At 45.3% G+C, this 21,998-nt stretch overlaps 1 protein-coding gene across 2 annotated transcripts; it reads left to right on the top strand.

Annotated features, from left to right (window-relative positions):
• The first annotated feature begins 18,504 nt into the window (after window positions 1–18,504).
• On the top strand, window positions 18,505–21,957 carry LOC119312940 (protein BCCIP homolog). 2 transcript variants are annotated; one of them, XM_037588731.1, is made up of 8 exons: window positions 18,505–18,709; window positions 18,777–18,958; window positions 19,042–19,317; window positions 19,414–19,623; window positions 19,706–19,771; window positions 19,977–20,069; window positions 20,151–20,207; window positions 21,647–21,957. In XM_037588731.1, exons 1-8 carry the CDS (start codon window positions 18,568–18,570, stop codon window positions 21,740–21,742), a joined length of 1,122 nt encoding a protein of 373 aa, XP_037444628.1. In that variant the 5' UTR covers window positions 18,505–18,567; the 3' UTR covers window positions 21,743–21,957. The 2 variants fall into 2 exon arrangements, 1 of the variants encoding a protein (XP_037444628.1); XR_005151485.1 differs by lacking the exon at window positions 21,647–21,957 and having other exon boundaries at window positions 19,706–19,886; window positions 20,151–20,166.
• The last annotated feature ends 41 nt before the right edge of the window (window positions 21,958–21,998 follow it).

Here is a 21,998-nt window from a genome sequence, read left to right as displayed (position 1 = left end):
AAATCGATGATGTCCCAGGTACACATTCTTCCTAGAACTATCCAAATATATACTGTCGGTATCATCCAAACAGTGCGTGCATCCGCGGTATCCCTTGTTTGTCTGTCCTGAAAGGTTACTGAGAGCAGGCCAATCATTGATGGTCACGAACAGCAACACCTTTAGGTCAAATTCTTCCTGTCCGTGCTCATCCCACGCACGTACACCTGTTCCATTCCACAGCTGTAATAGTTCTTCAACTAATGGCCTTAGGTACACAGCAATGTCGTTGCCGGGTTGCTTAGGGCCTTGGATGAGCACTGGCATCATATTGAACTTCCGCTTCATGCAAAACCAAGGAGGAAGGTTATACAAACATAGAGTCACAGGCCATGTGCTATGGTTGCTGCTCTGCTTCCCAAAAGGATTAATGCCATCTGTGCTTAGACCAAACCATATGTTCCTTGGGTCACCTGCAAACTCCTCCCAGTACTTTCTCTCGATTTTTCTCCACTGCGAACCGTCAGCGGGTACTCTCAACTTTCCGTCTTTCTTATGGTCTTCTGCGTGCCACCGCATCGCCTTCGCATGCTCTTTGTTTTGGAACAAACGTTTCAACCGTGGTATTATAGGAGCATACCACATCACCTTGGCAGGAATCTTCTTCCTGGGGCGCTCGCCCTCGACATCACCAGGGTCATCACGACTGATCTTATAACGCAATGCACCGCATACCGGGCAAGCGTTCAAACCCTCGTACTCATCGCGGTAGAGGATGCAGTCATTAGGGCATGCATGTATCTTTTGCACCTCTAACCCTAGAGGGCAGACAGCCTTCTTCGCTTCATACGTACTCTCGGGCAAATCGTTGTCCTTTGGAAGCATATTCTTTATCATTACCAGCAACTTTCCAAATCCCTTGTCAGATACACCATTCTCTGCCTTCCATTACAGCAATTCAAGTGTGGTGCCCAACTTTTTTTTGTCAGCTTCGCCATTCGGGTACAACAATTTCTTGTGATCCTCTAACATGCGCTGCAACTTCGTCCTCTCCAGATCACTTGCGCAGTTTCTCTTTGCATCGGCAATGGCCCGACCTAGATCATCAGTGGGCTCATCTGATGCCTCTTCTTCAGCTTCTTCCCGCATTGTCGGCTCAGCTTCTTCCACCATTGTTGTATCATCGTATTCAGGGAACCCATGGCCAGGATAGCCGTCGTCGTCCTCTTCTTCTTCATTGTCTTCCATCATAACCCCTATTTCTCCGTGCTTGGTCCAAACATTTTAGTGGGGCATGGAACCGGACTTAAATAGGTGGATGTGAATGGTTTTTGACGTAGAGTAACTGTGACCATTCTTACAGCCAACACATGGACACGGCATAAAACCATCCGCCCGCTTGTTTGCCTCAGCGGCCCGCAGAAAAGTATGCACGCCATTAATGAACTCAGGAGAGCATCGGTCATCATACATCCATTGTCGGCTCATCTTCATTACACAACACCGAATAGACCAAATTAATACAAGTTCATACATAAAGTTCATACATAAAGTTCATCGATAAATTTCATATACAACACTTAATTAAATGCAACATACAAATAACTCTCTAGCTAAAGAATTTAAATACAACAACAAATGCGATCAAGATCGCAACTAAGGTAACAATTGATCCAATAGCATAATGATACCAAGCCACACTATCAATGGCATATTTTCTAATCTTTCTAATCTTCAACCTCATTTTCTCCATCTTAATCTTGTGATCATCGACGACATCGGCAACATGCAACTCCAATTCCATCTTCTCCCCCTCAATTCTTTTCAATTTTTCTTTCAAATACTTGTTTTCTCTTTCAACTAAATTTAACCTCTCGACAATAGGGTCGGTTGGAATTTCCGGTTCACATACCTCCTAGATAAAAATATCTGTGTCAACTTGATGGGCATAATTTGTCATAAACACGAAATGCAACAACTAGTTTTAAAAGAGAATATACCACATCGGAATCATAACAAGGACGAGGGCCGACGGGGACGGATATCAAAACCATGGTACTATGTATAACAAACAACGTACGGGTAAGATAATTATACGAGTAACTATATATCCAAATCACACAAACATCAATTTGGTAATGTAAAACATTCATGAACAAGAGCCTCACCACAAGGTGCTGCCGGCGACGGGACGGTGCGGGCGATCGATGGTGGTTACGACGGAGATTTAGAAGGCACTAAGTAAACCACACCTACATATGCAAACTAAGTGTTATTTTTGACCTCAAATTGCATATAAATCAAATACTAGCAAATATAATTCCTCCCAAATTAATCACTATACAAAGCATTGCAAGAGCTAATCTAGCAATGAGAGTTGAAAGGACAAAGTTGCTAACCTTTGTGATCATTTGAATGGATGGGGGCCTTCAAATCTTGACAAATTTTTGGCAAAATTTGTGAGGAGCTCGAGGAAGAGAGGGGAAGAACAGAGTAAGTGAGGGGAAAGGGGAAGAACAGAGTGGCTCGGGTGGACGAAGGGTTTATGTACGTCGACCTTTAGTACCGGTTCGTACCACGGACCGGTACTAAAGATGCTGGAGGGGCCCCAGACTGACAACACCCTGCCACCACTCTCTTTAGTACCGGTTCGTGGCACGAACCGGTGCTAAAGGTTCGCCACAAACCGGTACTAATGAGAACGGCCGGCTAGCCGTTGGAACCGGAACTAATGGACACATTAGTGCCGGCTCAAAATCAAACCGGCACTAATGTGTCTCAGTATCCCTTGTTTGTCTGTCCTGAAAGGTTACTGAGAGCAGGCCAATCATTGATGGTCACGAACAGCAACACCTTTAGGTCAAATTCTTCCTGTCCGTGCTCATCCCACGCACGTACACCTGTTCCATTCCACAGCTGTAATAGTTCTTCAACTAATGGCCTTAGGTACACAGCAATGTCGTTGCCGGGTTGCTTAGGGCCTTGGATGAGCACTGGCATCATAATGAACTTCCGCTTCATGCACTACCAAGGAGGAAGGTTATACAAACATAGTCACAGGCCACGTGCTATGGTTGCTGCTCTGCTCCCCAAAAGGATTAATGCCATCTGCGCTTAGACCAAACCATACGTTCCTTGGGTCACCTGCAAACTCCTCCCAGTACTTTCTCTCAATTTTTCTCCACTGCGAACCGTCAGCGGGTACTCTCAACTTTCCGTCTTTCTTATGGTCTTCTGCGTGTCACCGCATCGCCTTCGCATGCTCTTTGTTTTGGAACAAACGTTTCAACTGTGGTATTATAGCAGCATACCACATCACCTTGGCAGGAATCTTCTTCCTGGGGCGCTCGCCCTCGACATCACCAGGGTCATCGCGACTGATCTTATAACGCAATGCACCGCATACCGGGCAAGCGTTCAAATCCTCGTACTCACCGCGGTAGAAGATGCAGTCATTAGGGCATGCATGTATCTTTTGCACCTCTAACCCTAGAGGGCAGACAGCCTTCTTTGCTTCATACGTACTCTCGGGCAAATCGTTGTCCTTTGGAAGCATGTTCTTTATCATTACCAACAACTTTCCAAATCCCTTGTCAGATACACCATTCTCTGCCTTCCATTGCAGCAATTCAAGTGTGGTGCCCAACTTTTTTTGTCAGCTTCACAATTCGGGTACAAAAATTTCTTGTGATCCTCTAACATGCGCTACAACTTCGTCCTCTCCAGATCACTTGCGCAGTTTCTCTTTGCATCGGCAATGGCCCGATCTAGATCATCAGCGGGCTCATCTGATGCCTCTTCTTCAGCTTCTTCCCGCATTGTCGGCTCAGCTTCTTCCACCATTGTTGTATCATCGTATTCAGGGAACCCATGGCCAGGATAGCCGTCGTCGTCCTCTTCTTCTTCATTGTCTTCCATCATAACCCCTATTTCTCCGTGCTTGGTCCAAACATTATAGTGGGGCATGAAACCGGACTTAAATAGGTGGATGTGAATGGTTTTTGACGTAGAGTAACTGTGACCATTCTTATAGCCAGCACATGGACAAGGCATAAAACCATCCGCCCGCTTGTTTGCCTTAGCGGCCCGCAGAAAAGTATGCACGCCATTAATGAACTCGGGAGAGCATCGGTCATCATACATCCATTGTCGGCTCATCTTCATTACACAACACCGAATAGACCAAATTAATACAAGTTCATACATAAAGTTCATACATAAAGTTCATATACAACACTTAATTAAATGCAACATACAAATAACTTTCTAGCTAAAGAATTTAAATGCAACAACAAATGCGATGAAGATCGCAACTAAGATAACAATTGATCCAACAGCATAATGATACCAAGCCACACTATCAATGGCATATTTTCTAATCTTTCTAATCTTCAACCTCATTTTCTCCATCTTGATCTTGTGATCAACGACGACATCGGCAACATGCAACTCCAATTCCATCTTCTCCCCCTCAATTCTTTTCAATTTTTCTTTCAAATACTCATTTTCTCTTTCAACTAAATTTAACCTCTCGACAATAGGGTCGGTTGGAATTTCCGGTTCACATACCTCCTAGATAAAAATATCTATGTCAACTTGATGGGCATAATTTGTCATAAACACGAAATGCAACAACTAGTTTAAAAGAGAATATACCACATCCGAATCATAACAAGGACGAGGGCCGACGGGGACGGATATCAAAACCATGGCACTATGTATAACAAACAACGTACGGGTAAGATAATTATACGAGTAACTATATATCCAAATCACACAAACATCAATTTGGTAATGTAAAACATTCATGAACAAGAGCCTCACCAGAAGGTGGTGCCGGCGACGGGACGGTGCGGGCGATCGACGATGGTTACGACGGAGATTTAGAAGGCACTAAGTAAATCACACCTAAATATGCAAACTAAGTGTTATTTTTAACCTCAAATTGCATATAAATCAAATACTAGCAAATATAGTTCCTCCCAAATTAATCACTATACAAAGCATTGCAAGAGCTAATCTAGCAATGAGAGTTGAAAGGACAAAGTTGCTAACCTTTGTGATCATTTGAATGGATGGGGGCCTTCAAATCTTGACAAATTTTGGGCAAAATTTGTGAGGAGCTCGAGGAAGAGAGGGGAAGAACAGAGGAAGTGAGGGGAAAGGGGAAGAACAGAGTGGCTCAGATGGACGAAGGGTTTATGTACGTCGACCTTTAGTACCGGTTCGTACCACGAACCGGTACTAAAGATGCTGGAGGGGCCCCAGACTGATAACACCCTGCCACCACTCTTTTTAGTACCGGTTCGTGGCACGAACCGGTGCTAAAGGTTCGCCACGAACCGGTACTAATGAGAACGGCCGGCTAGCCGTTGGAACCGGCACTAATGGACACATTAGTGCCGGCTCAAAATCAAACCGGCACTAATGTGTCTCATATTAGGTCTTTTTTCTACTAGTGTATTGAGGTAGTAACATAGTCTAGGGAAATGTGTATGTTACTAGTGTTGGGGAACATAGCAGAAATTCAAAATTTTCCTACGTGTCACCAAGATCTATCTATGGAGAGACCAGCAACGAGTAGAAAGAGAGTGCATCTACAGACCCTTGTAGATCGCTAAGCGGAAGCGTTCAAGAGAACGGGGTTGAAGGAGTCGTACTCGTCATGATTCAAATCATCGATGATCAAGTGCCGAACGCACGGCACCTCCGCGTTCAACACACGTACAGCCCGGTGACGTCTCCCATGCCTTGATCCAGCAAGGAGAGTGGGATAGGTTGATGAAGACTCCATCCAACAGCAGCACAACGGCGTGGTGGTGATGGAGGAGCGTGGCAATCCAGCAGGGCTTCGCCAAGCACCACGGGAGAGGAGGACGACTTGGGAGAGGGGGAGGGCTGCGCCAGAACTTCGTGTATAGCTCCCATGCGCCTCCCCACTATATATAGGGGTGGAGGGGCTGGTTTCTTGCCCTCCAAGTCCATTGGGGCGTTGGCCAAGGTGGGAGGAAAGAAATCTCATTATTTCCTTCCCCACCGATTGTTATCCCCCCTTTTTAGGGATCTTGATCTTATCCCTTCGGGATATGATCTTATTCCTTCTAAGGGGGGATCTTGGTGCGCCTTGACCAGGGGTGTGGGGCCTTGCCCCCACTACCCACGTCCATGTGGGTCCCCCCATGCAGGTGGGCCCCACTCCGGAACCTTCTAGAACCTTCCCGGTACAATACCGAAAAATCCCGAACATTTTCCGGTGGCCAAAATAGGACTTCCCATATATAAATCTTTACCTCCGGACCATTCCGGAACTCCTCGTGACGTCCGGGATCTCATCCGGGACTCCTAACAACATTCGGTAACCACATACAAACTTCCTTTATAACCCTAGCGTCATCGAACCTTAAGTGTGTAGACCCTACGGGTTCGAGAGACATGTAGACATGACCGAGACGTTCTCCGGTCAATAACCAACAGCGGGATCTGGATACCCATGATGGCTCCCACATGTTCCACGATGATCTCATCGGATGAACCATGATGTCAAGGACTTAATCAATCCTGTATTCAATTCCCTTTGTCTATCGGTATGTTACTTGCCCGAGATTCGATCGTCGGTATCCAATACCTTGTTCAATCTCGTTACCGGCAAGTCACTTTACTCGTTCCGTAACACATCATCCCGTGATCAACTCCTTGGTCACATTGCGCATATGATGATGTCCTACCGAGTGGGCCCAGAGATACCTCTCCGTTTACACGGAGTGACAAATCCCAGTCTCGATCCGCATAAAACAACAGATACTTTCGGAGATACCTGTAGTGCACCTTTATAGTCACCCAGTTACGTTGTGACGTTTGATACACCCAAAGCACTCCTACGGTATCCAGGAGTTACACGCTCTCATGGTCGAAGGAAGAGATACTTGACATTGGCAAAGCTCTAGCAAATGAACTACACGATCTTTTGTGCTAGTCTTAGGATTGGGTCTTGTCCATCACATCATTCTCCTAATGATGTGATCCCGTTATCAACGACATCCAATGTCCATAGCCAGGAAACCATGACTATCTGTTGATCACAACGAGCTAGTCAACTAGAGGCTCACTAGGGACATATTGTGGTCTATGTATTCACACGTGTATTACGATTTCCGGATAATACAGTTATAGCATGAATAAAAGACAATTATCATGAACAAGGAAATATAATAATAATACTTTTATTATTGCCTCTAGGGCATATTTCCAACAGTCTCCCACTTGCACTAGAGTCAATAATCTAGTTCACATCGCCATGTGATTAACACTCACAAGTCACATCGCCATGTGACTAACACCCAAGAGTTTACTAGAATCAGTAGTCTAGTTCACATCACTATGTGATTAATACTCAATGAGTTTTAGGTTTGATCATGTTGCTTGTGAGAGAGGTTTTAGTCAACGGGTCCGAACCTTTCAGATCCGTGTGTGTTTTACAAATCTCTATGTCATCTCCTAGATGTAGCTACCACGCTCTATTTGGAGCTAATCCAAATAACTATTCTACTTGGAGCTATTCTAAATTGTTGCTCCATTATATGTATCCGGTATCTCTACTCAGAGCTATCTGGATAGGTGTCAAGCTTGCATCGACGTAACCCTTTACGACGAACTCTTTTACCACCTCCATAATCGAGAAAAATTCCTTAGTCCACTAATTTCTAAGGATAACTTTGACCGCTGTCCTGTGAGCCATTCTTGGATCACTCTTGTACCCCTTGACTGACTCATGGCAAGGCACACTTCAGGTGCGGTACACAACATAGCATACTGAAGAGCCTACGTCTTAAGCATAGGGGACGACCTTCGTCCTTTCTCTCTATTCTACCGTGGTCGAGCTTTAAGTCTTAACTTCGTACCTTATAACTCAGGCAAGAACTCCTTCTTTGACTGGTCCATCTTGAACACCTTCAAGATCATGTCAAGGTATGTGCTCATTTGAAAGTATTATTAAGCATTTTGATCTATCCTTATAGATCTTGATGCTCAATGTTCAAGTAGCTTAATCCAGGCTTTCCATTGAAAAACACTTTCAAAATAACCCTATATGCTTTCTAGAAGTTCTACGTCATTTCTGATCAACAATATGTCAACAACATATACTCATCAGAAATTCTATAGTGCTCCCACTCACTTCTTTGGAAATACAAGTTTCTCGTAAACTTTGTACAAACCCAAAATCTTTGATCATCATCAAAGCACACATTCCAACTCCGAGATGCTCACTCCAGTCCTTAGAAGGATTGCTGGAGCTTTGCATACTTATTAGCATCTTTTGGGATTGACAAAACCTTCCGGTTGTATCACATACAACCTTTCCTCAAGTATAACGTCGAGGAAACAATGTTTTGACATCCTATCTGCAAGATTTCATCAATCATGCAGTAACTGCTAATCCAATTCCAACAGACTCTTAGCATCGCTACGAGTGAGAAAACCTCACCGTAATCAACTCCTTGAACTTGTCGGAAAATATCTTAATGACAAGTCGAGCTTTCTTAATGGTAATTCTTACCATCATTGTCTGTCTTCCTTTTAAAATCCATCCGTACCCAATGGCCTTACGACCATCAAGTATTTCTTCCAAAGTCATGGATCCGTTCTCGGATTTTATGGCCTCGAGCCATTTATCGGAATCCGGGCCCACCATTGCTTCTCCATAGCTCGTAGGTTCATTGTTGTCCAGCAACATGACTTCCAAGACAGGATTACGTACCACTCTGATGTAGTACGTATCCTTGTCATCCCACGAGGTTTGGTAGTGACTTGATCCGAAGTTTCATGATCAACATCACACGCTTCCACTTCAATTGGTGTAGGTGCCACAGGAACAACTTCCTGTGCCCTGCCACACACTAGTTGAAGAGACGGTTCAATAACCTCATCAAGTTTCCACCATCCTCCCACTCAATTCTTTCGAGAGAAACTTTTCCTCGAGAAAGGACCCGATTCAAGAAACAATCCATATTGCTTTCGGATCTGAATTAGGAGGTATACCCAACTGTTTTGGGTTTCCTATGAAGATGCATTTTATCCGCTTTGGGTTCGAGCTTATCAACCTGCAACTTTTTCATATAAGCGTCGCAGCCCCAAACTTTTAAGAAACGACAACTTAGGTTTCTCTAAACCATAATTCATACGGTGTCATCTCAACGGAATTACGTGGTGCCTTATTTAAAGTGAATGTGGTTGTCTCTAATGCCTAACCCATGGACAATAGTGGTAATTCGATAAGAGACATCATGGTACGCACCATATCCAATAGGGTGTAACTATGATGTTCGGACACACCATCACACTATGGTGTTCCAGGCGGTATTAATTGCGAAACAATTTCCACAATGTCTTAATTGTGTGCCAAAACTCGTAACTCAGATATTCATCTCTATGATCATATCATAGACATTTTATCCTCTTGTCACAATGATCTTCTACTTCACTCTGAAATTACTTGAACCATTCAATAATTCAGACTTGTGTTTCATCAAGTAAATATTCTCAACATCTACTCGAATCATCTGTGAAGTAAGATCATAACGATATTCACTGCATGCCTCAGCACTCATTGGATTGGACACATCAAAATGTGTTACTTCCAACAAGTTGCTATCTTGTTCCATCTTACTGAAAACGAGGCTTTTCAGTCATCTTGCCCATGTGGTATGATTTGCATATCTCAAGTGATTCAAAATCAAGTGAGTCCAAACGGTCCATTTGCATGGAGTTTCTTCATGCATATACACCAATAGACATGGTTCGCATGTCTCAAACTTTTCAAAAATGAGTGAGTCCAAAGATCCATCAACATGGAGCTTCTTCATGCGTTTTATACCATTATGACTTACATGGCAGTGCCACAAGTAAGTGGTACTATCATTACTATCTTATATCTTTTGGCATGAAAATGTGTATCACTACGATCGAGATTCAATAAACCATTCAGGTTTAATACTAATCTTGATGGTAGAGGGAGCGTGCGATGTTTGATCACATCAAACTTGGAAACACTTTCAACATATATCGTCAGCTCACTTTTAGCTAGTCTTCGTTTATTCCGTAGCTTTTATTTCGAGTTACTAACACTTAGCAACCGAACCGGTATCTAATATCCTGGTGCTACTAGGAGTACTAGTAAAGTACACATTAACATAATGTATATCCAATATACTTCTATCGACCTTGCCAGCCTTCTTATCTACCAAGTATCTAGGGTAATTCTGCTCCAGCGGCTATTCCCCTTATCACAGAAGCACTTAGTCTCGGGTTTGGGTTCAATCTCGGGTTTCTTCACTGGTGCAGCAGCTGATTTGCCGTTTCATGAAGTATCCCTTCTTGCACTTGCCCTTCTTGAAACTAGTGGTTTCACCAACCATCAACAATTGATGCTCCTTCTTGATTTCTACTTTCGCGGTGTCAAACATCGCGAATACCTCAAGGATCATCATATCTATCCCTGATATGTTATAGTTCATCACGAAGCTCTAGCAGCTTGGTGGCAATTACTTTGGGGAAACATCACTATCTCATCTGGAAGATTAACTCCCACTTGATTCAAGTGATTGTTGCACTCAGACAATCTGAGCACAAGCTCAACGATTGAGCTTTTCTCCCTTAGTTTGTAGGCTAAGAAAATTGTCGGAGGTCTCATACCTCTTGACGTGGGCACGAGCCTGAAATCCCAATTTCAGCCCTCGAAACATCTCATATGTTCCGCGACGTTTCGAAAACGTCTTTGGTGCCTCTACTTAAACCATTTAACTGAACTATCACGTAGTTATCAAAGCGTGTATGTTCGATGTTCGAAACATCCACAAACGACGTTTGGGGTTCAGCACACTAAGCAGTGCATTAAGGACATAAGCGTTCTAGTGTCCGCATAATCGCTACTGTCAACTTTCAACTATATTTTCTCGAGGAACATAACTAAAACAGTAGAACTATAGCGTGAACTACGACATAATTTGCAAAAGGTCTTTTGACTATGTTCAGGATAATTAAGTTCATCTTATGAACTCCCACTTAGATAGACATCCCTCTGGTCATCTAAGTGATCACATGATCCGAGTCAACTAGGCCGTGTCCGATCATCACGTGAGACGGACTAGTCATCATCGGTGAACATCTTCATGTTGATCGTATCTACTATACGACTCATGCTCGACCTTTCGGTCTCCGTGTTCCGAGGCCATGTCTGCACATGCTAGGCTCGTCAAGTTAACCCTAAGTGTTTTCGCTGTGTAAAACTGTCTTACACCCGTTGTATGTGAACGTAAGAATCCATCACACCCGATCATCACGTGGTGCTTAGAAGCGACGAACTGTAGCAACGGTGCACAGTTAGGGGAGAACACTTCTTGAAATTTTATAAGGGATCATCTTATTTACTACCGTCGTCCTAAGTAAACAAGATGCATAAACATGATAAACATCACATGCAATCAAATAGTGACATGATATGGCCAATATCATTTTGCTCCTTTTGATCTTCATCTTCGGGGCTCCATGATCATCATCGTCACCGGCATGACACCATGATCTCCATCATCATGATCTCCATCATCGTGTCTTCATGAGGTTGTCACGCCAACGACTACTTCTACTTCTATGGCTAACGCGTTTAGCAATAAAGTAAAGTAATTTACATGGCGTTCTTCAATGACACGCAGGTCATACAATAAATAAAGACAACTCCTATGGCTCCTGCCGGTTGTCATACTCATCGACATGCAAGTCGTGATTCCTATTACAAGAACATGATCAATCTTATACATCACATATCATTCATCACATTCCTCTTGGCCATATCACATCACATAGCATACCCTGCAAAAACAAGTTAGACGTCCTCTAATTGTTGTTGCATGTTTTACGTGGCTGCTATGGGTTTCTAGCAAGAACGTTTCTTACCTACGCAACACCACAACGTGATATGCCAATTGCTATTTACCCTTCATAAGGACCCTTTTCATCGAATCCGTTCCGACTAAAGTGGGAGAGACTGGCACCCGCTAGCCACCTTATGCACCAGTGCATGTCAATCGGTGGAACCTGTCTCACGTAAGAGTACGTGTAAGGTCGGTCCGGGCCGCTTCATCCCACAATACCGTCGAAACAAGATTGGACTAGTAACGGTAAGCATATTGAACAACATCAACGCCCACAACTACTTTGTGTTCTACTCGTGCAAAGAATCTACGCAATAGACCTAGCTCATGATGCCACTGTTGGGGAACGTAGCAGAAATTCAAAATTTTCCTACGTGTCACCAAGATCTATCTATGGAGAGACCAGCAACGAGTAGAAAGAGAGTGCATCTACATACCCTTGTAGATCGCTAAGCGGAAGCGTTCAAGAGAACGGGGTTGAAGGAGTCGTACTCGTCGTGATTCAAATCATCGATGATCAAGTGCCGAACGCACGACACCTCCGCGTTCAACACACGTACAACCCGGTGACGTCTCCCACGCCTTGATCCAGCAAGGAGAGAGGGAGAGGTTGAGGAAGACTCCATCCAACAGCAGCACAACGGCGTGGTGGTGATGGAGGAGCGTGGCAATCCAGCAGGGCTTCGCCAAGCACCACGGGAGAGGAGGACGACTTGGGAGAGGGGGAGGGCTGCGCCAGAACTTCGTGTATAGCTCCCATGCGCCTCCCCACTATATATAGGGGTGGAGGGGCTGGTTTCTTGCCCTCCAAGTCCATTGGGGCGTTGGCCAAGGTGGGAGGAAAGAAATCTCATTATTTCCTTCCCCACCGATTGTTATCCCCCCTTTTTAGGGATCTTGATCTTATCCCTTCGGGATATGATCTTATTCCTTCTAAGGGGGGATCTTGGTGCGCCTTGACCAGGGGTGTGGGGCCTTGCCCCCACTACCCACGTCCATGTGGGTCCCCCCATGCAGGTGGGCCCCACTCCGAAACCTTCTAGAACCTTCCCGGTACAATACCAAAAAATCCCGAACATTTTCCGGTGGCCAAAATAGGACTTCCCATATATAAATCTTTACCTCCGGACCATTCCGGAACTCCTCGTGACGTCCGGGATCTCATCCGGGACTCCGAACAACATTCGGTAACCACATACAAACTTCCTTTATAACCCTAGCGTCATCGAACCTTAAGTGTGTAGACCCTACGGGTTCGGGAGACATGTAGACATGACCGAGACGTTCTCCGGTCAATAACCAACAGCGGGATCTGGATACCCATGATGGCTCCCACATGTTCCACGATGATCTCATCGGATGAACCACGATGTCAAGGACTTAATCAATCCCGTATTCAATTCCCTTTGTCTATCGGTATGTTACTTGCCCGAGATTCGATTGTCGGTATCCAATACCTTGTTCAATCTCGTTACCGGCAAGTCACTTTACTCGTTCCGTAACACATCATCCCGTGATCAACTCCTTGGTCACATTGCGCATATGATGATGTCCTACCGAGTGGGCCCAGAGATACCTCTCCGTTTACACGGAGTGACAAATCCCAGTCTCGATCCGCATAAAACAATAGATACTTTCGGAGATACCTGTAGTGCACCTTTATAGTCACCCAATTACGTTGTGACGTTTGATACACCCAAAGCACTCCTACGGTATCCAGGAGTTACACGCTCTCATGGTCGAAGGAAGAGATACTTGACATTGGCAAAGCTCTAGCAAATGAACTACACGATCTTTTGTGCTAGTCTTAGGATTGGGTCTTGTCCATCACATCATTCTCCTAATGATGTGATCCCGTTATCAACGACATCCAATGTCCATAGCCAGGAAACCATGACTATCTGTTGATCACAACGAGCTAGTCAACTAGAGGCTCACTAGGGACATATTGTGGTCTATGTATTCACATGTGTATTACGATTTCCGGATAATACAATTATAGCATGAATAAAAGACAATTATCATGAACAAGGAAATATAATAATAATACTTTTATTATTGCCTCTAGGGCATATTTCCAACAACTAGTGTATGTTACTCTCCATTGTGGCTAGTCTCAGCTCACGGTGGTCGTCATTGAGCCGCCGAGCGCTTTCATCAACTCCACCTCAGCAATCCAGACCGTCCTCTTGCGAGACCTTGGTCACCTAGTCGTCGAGACCGTTTCGGTGGGTGTCTTCAGGATCAAACTTTACTGCTTCTCGAGCCAGTTTGGCATGATAGAAAAGGAACGACCCCGATCGGGATCGAACTTGTCATGTCCATCTTCTATCCACCCCTCTCCACAAGAAGGCGTACCCAGGACCGAGGCACTAGGCAACGGTCGCTGCGAGTTGTCCGGTCAGCGCGTCGGCGCGGGACCGGGGGAAGGTCGTGACTCAGGCAGTAGGAATTGGAACTGATGAGGAACTCGAGAAGGCCGAGGAAACGTCGCCGGCCTACCCAACTGAAGATGAGGAAGAGAATGGCGTCAAGGTGAGCTGTTGCACGTGGAATAATCACGCCAAGGAGTCGAGTTCGATCGAAAAAAGAGGAGTTCGGGAGGATGGCCTGGGTTGCCTATCCATGCCGGATGCGAGAACCATGTTAGCAGCACTGCAATGACTACCGGGGCGTGCTGAAAGATAGGAGGGACATACTCCTTGTCGAGCCACCTGCAGGAGGCCAAGAAATGGATGCCGATGCTCACGCGGACGCCCCTACCATAGGGGGGAGTCGCCCGGCGTCGATGGACGACGCTGGATTCGAGGACATTGAGTCGCCACAACGATGAAGGGGCTCCTACGACAAGGACATCAAATGCAACAGGAAGCAATGACGGACCTATGTTGATGGCCGGGGGTGTGGGTGGGGGGCACTGCCCCAGCCTTGTGATATTCTCTCAAGAAATTTTTTCTGTAACTACATGCACAAAAGATAGATTTTTACCCTTTCAAGAGTTCATATTTTGTCATTGTCCCCTAGTCATCCTAAGCTAGCTCCTCCACTGACAGGAAGCTCATTGGTGCCAATAATTTCTTTGGCTTCGGACCACCTTTGGACGTTGCCGACGGGCACGACACTCACGTGATGTGACGACCATCACGAGCGACAACTTCCTCCCGTCAATGGCCTCGCCAATGGCAACACATCCAACATGACTCCACAGGCGCACGTCTCCATCTAGGAGGCGTGCGGCCAAAGGGACTGGCCCGACGAATCACTGATGTCCGCTATCCTTGCGGCGGTGGATGATGGTGTCGACGTCATCTTCCCTCGGCGGAACCTCCATACCGACATACAAACACGACATGATAGTCGTGGCCTCCTTCGCTGCAATGCGGGCTGGCGTCCTCGTTGTCGTTACCCCGGCAACAAAGGCTCACGTCAATCGACTGTTCACAACAACGTGCCTTGGCTTATGATCGTGGGAGCCGGCACCGTGGACCTGTCACTGATGGCCAGGGTTGTCAGTGATGATGTGTATGCCGACGATGTGGTGTTTGGCCAGTCGCTCGCCGATAGGCATGGCTGACGGCAGTTCGACTAGAGGTCACACACGATCTCCTCTACAACAACGACGGGGATTGCGCCAACTACGTGTATCGAGAAGACGAGATGCCGGTGCGTGTTCCGAGCATGAACAGAGCTAGATCAGTCGTGGGTGTACATGTGTACACCCATTATTTCTGTTTAAGAAAGAGTATATAGGTACATGGGATAAACCATACAATTTAGTAAATATATGATTAAATTTATATATGGATGCTCCAAAACAAGTATATCTGATAGAATCCCTTGCATATAGTTAATTTGTACCCTAGAATATTCTACGGATATGTTTTCCTAATCGTATAAAACAATCACATTCCGATATGGGTTAAAGCATATATTTATGTACTTATAAACTACTCCCTCTGTTCCTAAATGTAAGGATTTATAGAGATTCCAATACAGACTACATACGAAGCAAAATGAGTGACTACACTCTAAAATGTGTCTATATACATCCGTGTGTAGTCCGTATTGAAATATCTAAAAAGACTTATATTTAGAAACGAAGAGAGTAGATAATTTGAAGTATAAATAGCTTATTAAAATCCATTTTTTACAAAGTACAAATTGAATTCAACACAATCGCATGAGTGTTTTTCAATCATATATACATTACAAATATATAATATATAAATAATACAACTAATATTTAACTTTGTTATGTGGTTAAGTATGCCAAATAGGTAATGAAAAATTATAGTCTTTAACATTGCAGAATGTAAGTATAAAATTTTAGTACAAAATATGTATATATCAAGAGGAGCGGGCCGATAGTTGAGACGAAATTTGCTGAGTGTTATGTACACTCAAATTTGAAATATTAGTTGTACCATTGTTTCCGGGTTGTCTTGTCATTTGTTAGACCGGCGGTGAAATGAGACGGAGTAGTAACGTGTCAGCGATCGTTATGGTGGACCCAGAGGTGTGTGGATACACCCGAAGCTTGATGGACATAGGAAACCGCCCAATTCTTCAGTGTCTTATAATGATGATGGACATTTGAAGGCCTACTCATTTCGCCGCCCCCTAGGGCGGTCGTCGACTACACCGTCGACCCCGTTCTGGTTGCTACTCTGGCCCCCGTAGTGGCCTTCTTCTCGTCCACGGCCCGAGCTGGTGCTTCACCGCCATGCTGAAGCTCGACCTGCTGGCACCCGGGGTTAATATCCTGGGCGGGATGGCATACCAGGTCAAGAACGATCCTGTGTACTTCGGGTTCATGTGGGCCACCATCATGGGAGTGTCACAGCCATCATGTTGAAGAGTCTGCATCGGAGTTGGAGTTTGGTCACAATTAAGTAAGAAGATTTAGGGAGCCTGTCCACTAACTGAACTGGGTAGCAATTGAAGAAAAAAAACCCAGCAATCGTAGTGATTATTTTTGAATTTTATGATTTGCAGGTCCGCGCTCATGACAACGGCTGACATAGTCGACAACTCCGGGCATCGTATCCAAGACGACCAGCTATCCACTGCGAACGCGTAAAAAATGGGAGCTGGGCACATCAACATGTGCAGGGCCATGTACCCTTGGCTCGTGTATGAGCGGTACTACGCCGCCCATGTCTGCTTCACGCTCGGTGAGGCCGCACTTTGGGCCATTTCGTGCAATGACTCGTGGAGATGGTCCGAGCTTCCCACCACGTGCCCGTCCAAACTCAACAACCCGAGCATCATGGTCCCGCTGCAACCAGCGGGGTTCTCCGTGGTGAGGATGCTGACGAATGCCGCGCCTCCGGGGACGCCGAAGACATACATGACCAAGGTGGACATGCCCCCGGAGGTGCGCGTGACCGTCGACCCAAACACGCTCACGTTCACCTATCCGGTGCAGGAGGCTTCGTACAGACCTCGGCCAGCAGCACCGGCAACTCCTCGGTATAAGGAGTTGTGTACCAGGACACTGTCGAATGGTCTTCAAGTGAGCACATGGTCACAAGCCCCAGCTCGCCATCATCGGCCTAGCTATCTCTCAACCATCCATGTTGTGGAAGCTGGACTGAGAAATTGGGACAGGTCGATCGTCCACCTCTGCGTTTCTAGAATTTTCTTTTTGTCCCGATCGAACCGGGGGCCGACCAACAAAAAACAGACCCCGGTTCTAAGTCGTGGTACCCTAGAGAGCAGGTTTAATTTGCTAGTTATGTTTATGTTAACTATGACGAATCTTGAGACCATAGTTTTTTGATTGATTTTCAAAATTTAATTATTTTCACCTAACAATGAATTCCGGTGTTTTGCGATATAATAATGTTCCATAAATGATAGTTATATATCAAACCTTTTTATCCTGTTTTTTTATTGCATACATAAATAGATTCTTCGACTTTGCTTTTTATTTTGAAAAATGTACCATAAAGCATAAATATGAGAATGATATCTTAAACTTATTTATCCTAAAAGTATTATTTTATTTATAAATAAGCGATTTTGTTTTTTTTGAACCACCTGGATTTAGCGACAGATCCGAACGATCTGACTGCTGTTCGTTTCTCACGTGATCCGGATTTATCGCTCCAGCCAGCGGAACTTTTTTCTTGTTTATCCCACCGCTCTCGTGCAAAGTACAAATATGAGAATGATATCTCAAACTTATTTATCCTAGAACTATTATTTAATATATACACGTATTTTTATCATAGCATTTTTAATTTTTAATTTGATGGCATTTTTATTATACTGAAAAGAGCAACTTCCTTTTTTGTATTGATTTTTAAATTTTTAAATTTTTGGTTAAAATACTGGCTTTGTTCACTTTTCCAATTAGCAGTTTTTGATATCATTTTTTAATAGGTGTGGCAGTTTACGCATTATTTCTTAATTGGAAATTTATATTATTTTTCTAGACGTGACAATTTGTTCTTGAGTGATTTTTTGTTTTAGACAAATAAAATATAAAACTGCTTGCTAGGCCTGGTTGCTAGGCCTTGTCGGCCCAGCGTCGTCCCCTCTCGGCCCAGCCTGCTCCAAGAAAAGGGAAGCGAGGGCTGCGACCCGAGTGCGATTGTTTCTCCTCTTTCCCCTCAGCGCCGCCGGTCGCCGCCGCCACCCTCACCGCCCGCGACGAGACATGCCCGCCGGCCGGAAGCGCCCAGCTCCATCCCCGTTCGCCGGCTTCTCAACGTTCGCCCGCTCCCTCCTCTTCTCCCCCGCCTCCGGCTTCTCAAGGCTGCCGCTCACCAACGCCGGCCCCGCCGCCAAACCCCATCAAGGTAAGCTTCTGAAGCCCCAACTCCTCCTCCTACTGCACTCTCCTCTCACGCCTCGTCTGCTCGCCAGAGACCGCCGCCATGCCGCCGCCCCCGGCCAAGCGCGCGAAGCAGGCCGAGCCCTCCAGCAACGAGGAGGAGCGCCCCAGCAGCGACGCCGACGAGGAGCTCTCGGGAAGCGAAGGCGACGGCGACAGCGACAGCTCTCTGGAGTGCTCGAGCAGCGACGACGGAGAAGACGCGTCCCAGGAGGTGCCGGACTCTTTCCTCTTGTTGATTTACTGTTTCACCGGCAAAGTTTGGTGATTTGCTCCTCGTGTTGGCGGCGCTTGCAGATGGAGACGGTGCAGGCCGACTTCGCCTTCTTCGACCCCAAGCCCACCGACTTCCACGGCGTCAGGCTGCTGCTCAAGACCTACCTCGACTCCAAGCCCTGGGACCTCACCGGCTTCGTCGACCTCGTCCTCGAGCAGACCACCGTCGGCACCGTCGTCAAGATGGCCGAGGACGAGGATGACGACGAGGGTGAAGAAGCAAATGGGGGTGACAAGAGCGACGACGATGAGGACCTGTTCGGTCTCATTACCGTGCTCAATTTGGGAAGATACGGGGTATGCTGCACAATTGACTCTCTAGTGTGTCTGATTAGTTGATTCTCTGGCGGATTTCAGACTGATCACCTTGTTGCTGCTGCTGCTGCCTTGCAGGAGAACCGTTGCATCAAGGATCTTAAGGAGTATCTGCTTGCTGTTTGCGGCGACAAGGACACCAAGAAGAAGCTCAAGTCGCTGCTGGAAGACAAGGCATCCACTGTCGGCCTGCTCGTGTGCCGGCGCTTTGTGAATTTCCCGTATGAAATGGTGCCTAAGATGTATGATTCGCTCTTTGATGAGGTTGCCTGGGCGACAGAGGATGAGGTGGGTTATCAGTTTGTCAAGCACATTCGGCTCTGTCCATTTTTATATGTGTGTAATGAATTTGCAACTTGCATGTCTGAAGCCAACACCAGAACTCCAGGACTCCTTCCGATTCAAGCAGTACCTGCTGCTTGTAAGAATCTTGGAGGTGAGCTCAATATACATCATGTTTCCTTCTTCTTATGACGGTGCCTGCTTTGCTTGAATGCACAGAGTGGCATGTTCTGTTAATCAGTAGAGCCAATTGCGTTGGTCTGGTTCAAGTATGTCCGTGCCCTTGATATTGAAGAGCCTCTGTTGTTTGGCAATCTATTCATTCATACCAACAAACTTGTCTCTGTCACTTTGTGCAGAGAAAAACTCCTCCAAAGCAGAAAGCAAAGAATAATAAAGATGAGGGTGAACCTGTTATCTACCCGAAGTTGGAGGACGAAATTTTCCGTGAGGTATGAAAGCATTCTGCTGGCGTGCTTGTTTTTTTGTGTATTTCTGTGACAGGTAATGACACTTCTTTCTTTCTTTGCCAGCTTAGTTCGTGGTCTTTTACCTTCCCAATTCGCGCAGAACAGTCAGCTCAGCAGGAGGTCAGTTGTGCTTAATCTTTCGATGCTTTATTATGTCTTGACATGTACTACCTCCATACCGAAATATAGGACGTTTTGCCAGTTTGATTAAACTGCCAAAACGACTAATATTCAGGAACGGAGGGTGTACACACTTATTTATCACGTGCAAGTGTGCAGCTGTCGGTGGTTTTACTTGTGTTCGTGGTGCATATGTTTCTTTGCTACTCCCTCCGTTCGGAATTACTTGTCTCGGAAATGGATGTATCTAGAACTAAAATACATCTAGATACATCCATTTTCGCGACAAGTAATTCCGAACGGAGGGAGTAGTTTCTTCTGTTCAGTAAGGATCCAACTGTGGAACCTTTAGGGTACCCTCTGACCCTCCTTAATTCAACTAAATGAACTAGAATTCACACTATTTATGAAATTCTAGTTCATTTGGTTGAACTAAGTAGGGTAGGAGGGTACCTAAAGGTTTTGAATTTGCATGCCCATGCAGCTGAGTGGTTTTTAGCGCGCGCGTGATTTTTGCGCGTTTGCTGGAGCTGCCGATTCGGTTGCGCGCGCTAAAAAGCCGTTTTTTCAGGCGCGCCGCTTATTTAGCGTCTCTGTTGGAGATGCTCTTAGGCCTCTCCTCTCGCATACATGCGCTGTAGCCTCGTCAATGAAAAAAATAGCGTGCTATGACAAAATAGCGTGGCCCTTGAAATATGCTATTAGTGTGCTATATCGCATTATAGCGTGCTATTAGTGAGACATTGTACACTGATTTATTTAGCGATGCATTGCTCAGAATGCTATAGCGTGCTACAGGCTGCCTCGTACAGTTGAACATGAGCTGAACATATTCAGTCTAACTCCATGGGAGATGCATTTTTTCGAGAACACAGTTACACAAATTTTCTGTCTCCCTGGCTTGCATGACAGTGTGTTATCACTCCAGTTCTGTAGAAGGAGAAGTAGATTATCTTCTTTGTAACTGGCGTAAATACGAGAGTACCTATGTTTTCTTTATACGCATGCCTGCCTGGAGAAGGATGCCCAATACGTAAGAATGGTTACATTGGGGGGTAATTTCCTTTTCCTGCAGCTTGTTCAGAGATAAGACTTGTTAGTACTCCCTCCATCCGAAAATACTTGTCATCATAATTGATGAAAAGAGATGTATCTATAACTAAAATATGTCTAGATACACCCCCTTTTATCCATTTTGATGACAAGTATTTCCGGACGGAGGGAGTACCTAGCTACCGCCACACTGCTAGCCGACTTGTCAATAATCCAGCAACACAATATTGGTTTCTCATCTGGATCTACACCTTGCAACTGTAAAGTAGCTATCGCGTGCCCGTAGTAGCACAGCTAAGCTCAGATCGAAAGTTTAATCAGCAACTTTATCTGCCTCTCAAAATTAAAACATGCAGCTAAATGCAATCTTGTGTCTGCCCATGCAGCTGAAGAACTACAAGGAGATGGGCTTGGTGATGTGCCTTAAAGCCGAAGCGATTCCAAAGTTCCGCAAGAAGCTGGAGGCCTTGGTATGTGAATAGCAGGTCTCTTTGCTCATAGGCGCAAATGTGCAATCGCCACTCCCGACGCGCGACGAGGTTGATCTGTACTAGTAAAAGGAATGATTTATGGACTAGTCCATCTTTTTTCATGTAGTGCTAGAGGATGTTCTTTCATGGAGGGGTCCATTGGTTGGCTCAAGACATGATTTGCCTTTTGAGCGTTGCATAATCTGCCCCTAAATTAACTGTGTTAACAGTTTTCACCTAAAACAAAAGGAAATTAGGAGCAGTGAGG

Source organism: Triticum dicoccoides, chromosome 5B (genome assembly GCF_002162155.2).
Source record: "Triticum dicoccoides isolate Atlit2015 ecotype Zavitan chromosome 5B, WEW_v2.0, whole genome shotgun sequence".
NCBI classification, from domain to species: domain Eukaryota; kingdom Viridiplantae; phylum Streptophyta; class Magnoliopsida; order Poales; family Poaceae; genus Triticum; species Triticum dicoccoides.
Note: the sequence above shows the minus strand (reverse complement) of the source record. Positions and strands in the feature narration are given on the sequence as shown.